Here is an 8,842-nt window from a genome sequence, read left to right as displayed (position 1 = left end):
ATTTGAAGCAAGGTTTCTGCGGACAGTAACTAAAAATTCAATTGCCCCCGGACATTGAAAGCTTCTGGATTCATCCCGTATGTCAAAAGTTTATAATGGGTGCTATTAAATACGCGGGTTCAGTACCTTCGAACTATAAAAATTTAGAGGGTCTCTTAGTTGTCTCAAGAGAAGAACGGCTAAAGCCTACCCTTCCTCTCCTATCATTTTCCTCTCATCGTTTGCCTCAGATGCGGTCAATTCAAATCGTCATTTGTCATATTGGACGTTCCGTAGTCATGGTGAGCCATGCCTAGTCAGTGTAATCGTCATCACTGATCGCTAAGCATTTTTACTTCTTTCCAGTCAGCTGCGGTCGTTGAAGTCGTTGTTTGACTTATTGGTCGTTTCGTAGGCATGATCAGTTACGCCTGGTCATTATAGTCATTACCACACATAGCTAAGCATTGTTACTCATTTCCAATCAGTTGCGGTCATCACAAGTTATTTTTAGACATTGTTAACAGTCATTATTAGTCATTAGCTTTAGTCATTATCGCTATTGATGTCTATTGATAAATTTTATTTATTATTTATCACTATCAGTCGTTTTCATTCTTAATCTCCCCTATGACGTCCGCTATTTGCGAGTGACAAAGCGCACAGATGCGACTCACAGCTCTTGAGGTTCTTGAGCGATGAGCCTAGAACGCGCGTTTTGCTAAGCGAGAAAGCTGAAGTGAGAGTCCAGTGGGTATTCTGAGAATGCTTACTTTTAAACTTTGCTACATCACTTTAGAAAATTTCGCCTTTTTTAGCTTCTAGTTTTCACAAAAACGCCTCTTAAATCGTTCATGATACACTTTCACCTCTTGAGCCACGCACGGTGGAGGAACAGCTGTCACACGCAGACAGCCATAGGTCATCAAGGTCATGATTTTAACTGTCGCAGCCTATATTTTGTGGCATCTGCATCCCCCTGACAATCTTTCTACCTTTTTACGTTCTTATTTGCACTAATGTTGCGAAGCTTTTGGCACATATATGTACAGACCGATGTTTTTTTCTTGCGGGGGAGAAGGGGAGGTGTCTTGCCAAGTGGCTCGCTCAGCATCTTCAGCGCTCTATATCGATTGAAGATGACGAGGAATTCTCATCCTTCTCTAAAGCTCTTATGCATAAGCGGTGAAAAAAGCTGGATTTGACAAATCTCACCAACTTTTCGCATATTTCAACTAAAGTGAAATAAATTTTGCTCGCGTGAGCCAGTGTTCTTTGTTTTCTGCTGTAATTAAGGAGATCCTCACTACGCTTCTAGTTCACATTGTACCCACCCAATTGTTCGTCATAGTGTAAATATTGAAGGATTGAGCCTGATAGCATCCTCCTTCCACGAGCTTAATATGTCATCCGCATAGATAGCCTGTGTGAATTTTGTCTTTTGCAATAATAGCGTTTCTCGCCTATCCGTGCTATAAATTATTTCTCATTCTTGGCTTCATATATAGTTAGGCCAAGCTTTGACGCACGCTCGAAATCAGGATGTATGGGTCTGCCAATCTTTTTGTATGTTAAGAATTACATCCTAACCTAACATCACATTTCATAAGGCCTTTCCGAAACAGTAGTACTTTACTTTGCAAAATCTGATAATAGTTAACTGCTTTTAACAAATAATAATTGTTACGTGATTTGTTGTTTAGCTTTGAATATTATCTGCATCACTTGAATGCAATGTCATTGTTATATATCTGTACCTTTCTTGAATAGTTAGGCTCTTTTTCTACTTTGCCAGAGCCTCTTATTTAATATTTATCAACTATTTGTCATGTTTCTTATGTTTTGAAGACGCTGAGAGGCTTAATTACCTGTCGCATACTGTGCGCTATTCCTTCTAGGTGTTTCGTGGACCTAGCTTTTTTTTTTTTTTTTACCAAGAAGCCATGCAGAAATGTCAGATGAATAAAACAGTTTGAACTGGAGCGAACTGAATAGGCAATTGAACCAAATACAGATATTCAGTTTTAAGCCCCTGCCATCCGACAATAAAAAACAATTCGCGCCTCTGTGCACACTAATTATCAGGTGCAGATCAGGGGGAGACTGTAAGGTTGCTGCCGCGGGAAAATGAAATATTTTGATCAATTTAAAAGATGTGTGAGGTGTTATACATTGTATGTGGAATAGTACGTGTGTGTTGTGCATGCTAGCTCATACTGAGTTTCTCGTGTCATCGCACTGTTGCAGACAATGGTAATCAAGGTCCCTGCAAGTGTTTGCGTTGTAGAAATCGGATGGGAAGCCCTGAAGTCTTTTCGAGAATCGTAGCTGAGGTCCAGAACAAGATGTCAGCCTAGGAGGCGTCCAGAATTGAATTATAGTCGTGCAACGAAAACAGGCGTGGCTCAACTAATCTGTTTCAGCCTGCACCAAGACGCCGTCTGCGAGCGCCGTTTAACGCTTCTGTGGTGCAGTGCATAGGTTGGCGCTACAAAGTTCACTCGGCCATGATATCGCTAATTGGTCGATAGGTTGATGAAGCCATGCGTCTCGTGACGTCACAATTCCTGTCAACCAACCAGCACTGAAGAATCACGTGGATAATTGTTTTACCGGGAACATTTGAAAATTCTTAAGCGAGACCAGTCTACACTCCTTCTTCCTCACACATCTTTCCTCACTTTTACACTGTGCCTAATGACAAACATCTCGAATAAAAAAAAAAAAGATTGAGAAAATTCGCGTTTCTTTTTCACAGCCACCGCGCCTTACGACTTGCGTGGACACGTGCCACTCACCCATGAAAGACAAAGAAGAAGCCGCTCTGCTGATCGACACCGCTTGGAACGGAGCTGCTATGAGACCCTTGCCAAGGGCATCGGAAACTGGGATGAGAATTCATCGACATGCGTCACAGCAGGTATATCGAATTGGGGCCGATGTAGGGCAGTCAAGGCATATTCTGAAGGCGTCACATGAGGAACGATTAGCTGGTACATATAGCCCGAACGTGTCCTTGCGCTCGCCGTGATGGTACACAAGGTAATAGCTGCTACAGTGCTTCCATTCTAAGTGGCGACAAGTGCAGTCATTGTGTTTCCTGGTTTCGATGCAAGAAGTCCAATGTGAAGGTTTTCGTGTCAATCGAAGCGCCATTACGCAGCCAATAGAGAGCAGAAAACATTTATTGACGTGTCCGTAGTGCTTTTTTTTCGTGCCACTTGCGTGCACTTAATGCACGAGGTCTGATTGAAATCAGAAGTGGCGTGCGTCAGCTTTCTGGGCTACGTCGAGAGAATATATAGCGTGTAAAGTTAATAGACAAACGCACATTTTGAGCTTTCAAAACATGGTTGCGCGTTTATCGTGAGCGAAATGGCCGATGGCAGAAGCTTTTAGGCGCTCAGTGAAATATTTGGCCGAGCTGGGGGTCTCTTGCAGCCACCATCATAACAAAGGATGGTTACAGGCCTTTCGGTGGGACATATAAGAAACAAAATCGCAGAAACAACAGTGGGTTGTCGCCTTGCCACTGCCCTGTCTTTTCTGTGGCATAATGCGTGAACGTATTGAAGGTTTAACGTAATTCACGTAATTGAGAAATTTCGCTTCCAGTTCAACTCAAGAGCATTTTCTTTTTTTTTTTCTCCCACGTTCAATGGCCAATTTTTAATCGCTCACAATGTGAATATTTGTAAGAGTGTATTATTGCTCTTACCAGGCAGGCTGCTTTGTTCTTGAAAAACAAAAGTTTGTTCGTGGAAAATGAAAACTGATGAACTTTAAACTTGCTCGGTTTCGGTAACATACACTATCTGCGATTTCCGTGCGTCCATTGCTTTCATGCAGGGACCGTTACTACCCACCTGTGGAGAGACGCTCACTTCGGGTCTGAGTAGAAGATTCCGGATGCTTCTCTGCGCTCTCGGTGCAGCCGTACTTCTCGTGGTGGTACTCACGTCTTTAGTTTTAGTGCTGGTCCGTCGACAGCGGAACACAGGACCCCAAGCCCAGAAGTTCCTGATCACGTGTCGAAGCGTAAGCTGTTTTGAGTACGAAGGCCTCCTGCGAGACACGCTCAACACTTCGGTTGATCCTTGCGACGACTTCAAGGCGTTCGTGACGTCACGCTGGCTGCCAACCCGGCCCCGCGAGGTTGACTTGCACTGGTCGATGCAGTGGAAGGTCCAGTACCAATGGGCGCGGATGCTGACTGAAGAAATCCGCCTGCGCCGCTTCAAGATGGCCGCTATGAACATCGTCGCCACTTCCTACGAGGATTGTGAAAACCGCAGAGGGGAAGACGCGAACAGTACGCGAATGGTCTTCAAGCAGCTACTGCGCAATCTCGGCATTCCCTGGCCCGAAGTGCCTGAGGGGACTGTGGACAAGCTCGACGTCCTCTTCAACATCTTCATCAAATGGGATATACCCCTGTGGTTCAGCCTGAAGATGCTTCCCGAAAAGACAGCCGCTGGGGAGAAGATCGTGCAGATTAGGCGCGGCGCGTACGCAGACTTTTGGATCACCTTGTACAGAGAGATGGAGACCAAATCTAAAATTCGCTCCTATATTCACCCGTACATCGAATATTTCTCGCTTCCCTTGACAGCGGAGGACGAATCAGCGAAGAAGGTAAATTATTATGAAATTTTTAATATTACCAGAAGGATCGTCTCTCTGCTCGAGTTTTTGTGCGACAGTACACCTCGACAGTACACGATCGAAACCATATCAAAGGCAGTTGGTGTCAACACAAGTCACTGGATTTCTTTGATGAACAAGTACTTCCACCCGAATGAAAGTTTTTTGCCCACAGACAAGGTATTCGTAGATCCGGACCGTATCACCTACGTTGCCCACTACTTGAACAAGGTCTACAATTCCAGCGTCATTAGAAGCCACCTGGGCTGGTGGGTACTCCAAATTTTTGCCCCATTAGCAGATAATCTGTTCTTTATCAGCAAGTATGGAAGCAAAGCCAATGCCGACCGTTTTCGACCCCTGTTTTGCCAAGTACAAACGGAACACGCTTTCAAACTTCTGGTCCTGGCCAATCACATAGCTTTGAGCTTTCCACCAAGCGTTCGGAACGACGTTGACAAACTCCTGAACGGCGTGCGAGAAGCAGCGGCCGCGTACTACGAAGCGTCCAATGTGTCCGGAGAAGTGAACATCGCACGCAAGCTCAGATCAATGAAGATCAACTTGTGGCCAAGGCCAGAGTATCTGTCCAAAGACGTGCTAACTCGCATCTACGCCCACCATGGAACGCAAGAACACACCGTTCTGGCACATTGGATCGCACAGCGGAAAGCGAACGCCGCGCTTATAGGCAGAGACGCCTATTTCGAAAGCACCAGGTTGCCGCACTCCTTTTCCGACAGGCCTTTTGTATACGACAGTCTCCTCAATACCATGACCGTCTCGATGCTGGCGGCGCACGCGCCGTTCTACTACCCTGACGGCATCGAGGCTGCGAATTTCGGCGGACTGGGGGCGGCCTTCCTAAAGGTTGTGTTGCAAGGCTTAAAGAACGAGCTGGGAACCGAAGAAAGTCCCCGTTACAGCTCTCGTGAAGACGATGGAGCGGCGGTAGAAACAAGGGTCGGTTGCGGCGGCAGCGGGAACGTGAGTAGGCAAAGCCTTTCGTACGTCTTGCGCTTTTTTGGAGCGAACAAGAAGGACGACACGCCATCGAACACTTGGAGTTATCCTGCCGAGGCCTTTTTCTTCATCAGTTATTGTCACACCCAGAGCCGCCTTGAAGTGGCGTTCGATTGCAATGATGAACTTCGTGGAGTCCAGAGTTTTGCAGATGCTTTCCGCTGTTCGCCCGGTTCCCGCATGAACCCTCGAGCGAGAGCTCCGACGGTGTACCCGCGTGTCAATTAAGACAGTTGATGACCGCGTACACTTTCCCGAACAAATCATATTTTTATTGCATGAAAAAGAGATGGCTTGGTGGGAGAATGGGACAGTTTTGTGTGTAGTGTATGCGTGTCATGCTCTAGTGATTGTATATTTTTTAAAGGAGCACCATGAAAATGTGTCGCTTAGGGGAATTCATATTCTCGAAATTAAAACTACCCACTGTGCAGTTTCTAAGTACAGTACACGCATTCCCATGAATGCTTGTCGCAACACTTCGTAAGTTTTTGGCCATCTGCTGCAACATTGTCTTGTATATTTGTGAGGGCGAACTTTTATCGTATATGCGGAGAAGCTTCGCTTTGATACTTACTGATATAAGCATTGTCTTCCGTTATTATTTTTTCGCTATTACCACACTCCAGAGCAATATCAAAAAGCTAACTGGGGGCTCACAGCGTACAGTATATGCAGAAGCTGCGGGTGAGGTTTTCTTGTTTACCTCAATCTACTATTTGTGCTAGCTAGGATGAACCAATATTAAAAAAAAAAAAATCCCAAAACTTTTTTTTTTTTTTAGTTGAAAGCAAAGCGTTGTTAGAAGTTCTGTAAAGTACTGGCTAGTGTTTTTTATTTTGCACCTACTTGAATAATTAGTCGAATAACTTATTTAGCGTTTTGATGTTTTTTTAGATACCTTAAAGGGACAGAACACTGGTCAAAAAATGTCATGAGATTGTGGGGGAGATGAAAGGTCTTGCCTCATATAATGCAGATCGAACACTTCAATATCAAAAATAGAGGTATTACAATTTTAATTTGCGATTTGAAATCGCGTAAAAACAACTTAGGCGCTATCTAGCAGAAAAACCGTATTACCTCATTGTAGTACAACACGTGACTACATGTCAGCAAAATATAGCTGATTTTCGTGACTGCACACTGTTCTTTTTCTTCTAGGAGTGCTTGTCATAATTTATTATATTTTGCGCTCTCTCCAATGCGTTTCAGCAATCGTTCCGCAGTCCGTCACGGCGTTTATCGGGAGAACGTGAAAGAGCACGTGCATAGCGAAGTCGCACGCCATTCAGGAGGGCGTCCCCTGTGTTGTGGTGGACGAGAATGTTATGCGCATGAGTAGAAGATTCAACGCTTGGTTCGAAATCGGGCAGACGGGGCGAAATTCGAAATTTACAAGCATGCTATGGAAAGATACAGCTCAAGAACGGAGCAGTAAATACCCATCAAAGGAGGCCCTCCATTCAATGGTGTCGGCCGGTTCCCTTGACTAACATCGTGATTAAACCACCTAGCTTGAAATCTTATTGAATGCTATATTCGAGGACAACATTCTCTGGCTGTGCTGAGAAGGCCTGGAATGAAAGAGAAGGTGGCAGGCTGTGGCCCAATTCCATGGGCAATGGGTCTACAAACCATATCTTCAACCTCCCCTTCATATTCCGCGTCATCAGGCATGCTTACTACATAGACTTCGTTTAAACGTGGTTTTCACGCACAAGTACTTACATTTAATTGGACAGATGGACTCGCCGGAATGTTTAACTTGTGGCATCCCAGAGACTGTGGACCATATATTATTGGTGTGCCCAGCGTATTCACGCGAAAGAAGTGTGCTAGCGGCTTCCTTGAAGCGGTTAGACAAGAGGCCTCTGTCGGAAGAACTGCTGCTGGGCGCTTGGCAGGACAAGGGGAAGGGTGTCCAGGCAGTGCGTGCTCTGCCGTTTTTTTTTTTTTTTGTGTGAGCCAGCGGACTTGATTCGCGCTTGTAAAACAAGCTACTGTGTCTGTATATGTATTTCATATGCATTCTCTCACATCGTCACCCATCATGACCTTCTTTCTTCTCTCCTTCCCCTTCCCCAGTGCAGAGTAGCAGGCCAGATTTGAATTATTCCGGCCAACCTCTCTGCCTTTTCCTTTCAAAAAATACATCTATCTATCTCCCCTTCACACCATCGCATTCATCCCCGGAACAATAGTCACCACTGCGCGGTAACAAATGCTCGTCTCCTTCCCTTTTCACAGCAATCGCGCACTACGCCTTTGGAGCGAGGGCCTCCCTTGATGCGTATTTACGGCTCCGTTTTTGAGTTATATCCGATAATAGCAGACTGAATGAAAGATAGAGTAATGAAAAAAGCAGTTCAAAATTTTATTGAATTAACCGTTATTTGCAAGGCTGGTTTTGCTTAGGCAGCGCCGAGAGGTGCGCGTGTTCTGTAGACACACCTTCCGCGCAGTATTATCGCTTTAATCTGCGACAGAAGGTAGCTGGTGAGCGTGCTCACGTCTTATCGCAAGAGGGCGGTGCACGTGTAGACGTGGCTTGTATATGGGATGGCTAAGAATATGCAAACACTGCTTCTGAGGGTCAGTCAGGCACATCATTTTATTCTTTTAGGGAAAGAGGGTTCATGACAAATCCAAGACAGTTGTCGAAAGGGAGCAATAGGGCCTTTACATCCCCAGTACTGCTGGAGGTTTACATGAACTCCACAAAAGTCGAGTCAGGTCGTCGGATGCCCTTTTAGAGAGAAAGGGCGAGAACGGTAATTGAAGAGAGTAACAAGTAGTAGAGGTCAGTAGTACTTGCGTGCGGGTTAGCTGGTTAGATGACTCTGAAGACCTCCGGCGCTACATAGTTAATCATAAACTTAACACACAAAAGAGAATACAGCAAGACGTTCACACCGATGATGCACTCACTACTGCCTGTTATTTGTGATACGAAGAAGAAAACATGACAAAAAAGACGTAAGGGTACAATAAGAAGTAAAAAAAAAAATTGGAAAAATTCGAAGAAAAATTTTGAAAGAGAAAGCAACGAAAATAATAGCAACTTGCGTCTATCTTCTTGTCAGTGTCCGAACGAAGCAGTATCACTTCTTTTTTGCTGAGCGCCACAGAGGGAACACTCACGCAGTTTCTTTCTTAACCAGAAATATCTTAAATGCTTCAGTAAACTGTATTT

General features: G+C 44.9%; 1 protein-coding gene across 1 annotated transcript; it reads left to right on the top strand.

Annotated features, from left to right (window-relative positions):
- Positions 1 to 2,795: 2,795 nt before the first annotated feature.
- On the top strand, positions 2,796 to 6,271 carry LOC146208079 (neprilysin-2-like). The gene is made up of 2 exons (XM_084587217.1): positions 2,796 to 2,899; positions 3,829 to 6,271. The coding sequence occupies exons 1-2, from the start codon at positions 2,837 to 2,839 to the stop codon at positions 5,872 to 5,874; spliced, it is 2,109 nt and encodes a 702-aa protein (XP_084443343.1). The 5' UTR covers positions 2,796 to 2,836; the 3' UTR covers positions 5,875 to 6,271.
- Positions 6,272 to 8,842: the final 2,571 nt, after the last annotated feature.

This window comes from Amblyomma maculatum, chromosome 1, assembly GCF_055883805.1.
Source record: "Amblyomma maculatum isolate TAMU_Amacu chromosome 1, ASM5588380v1, whole genome shotgun sequence".
Lineage (NCBI taxonomy): Eukaryota > Metazoa > Arthropoda > Arachnida > Ixodida > Ixodidae > Amblyomma > Amblyomma maculatum.
The sequence above is the reverse complement of the archived record's forward strand: the minus strand, read 5'-3'. Positions and strand labels throughout refer to the sequence as shown.

Coding starts and splice junctions, on each gene's coding strand:
- LOC146208079 (XM_084587217.1), top strand. CDS start 2,837: ATGAGACCCTTGCCAAGGGCATCGGAAACTGGGATGAGAATTCATCGA. Junction 2,900..3,828: donor ATCGACATGCGTCACAGCAG/GTATATCGAATT, acceptor GCTTTCATGCAG/GGACCGTTACTACCCACCTG.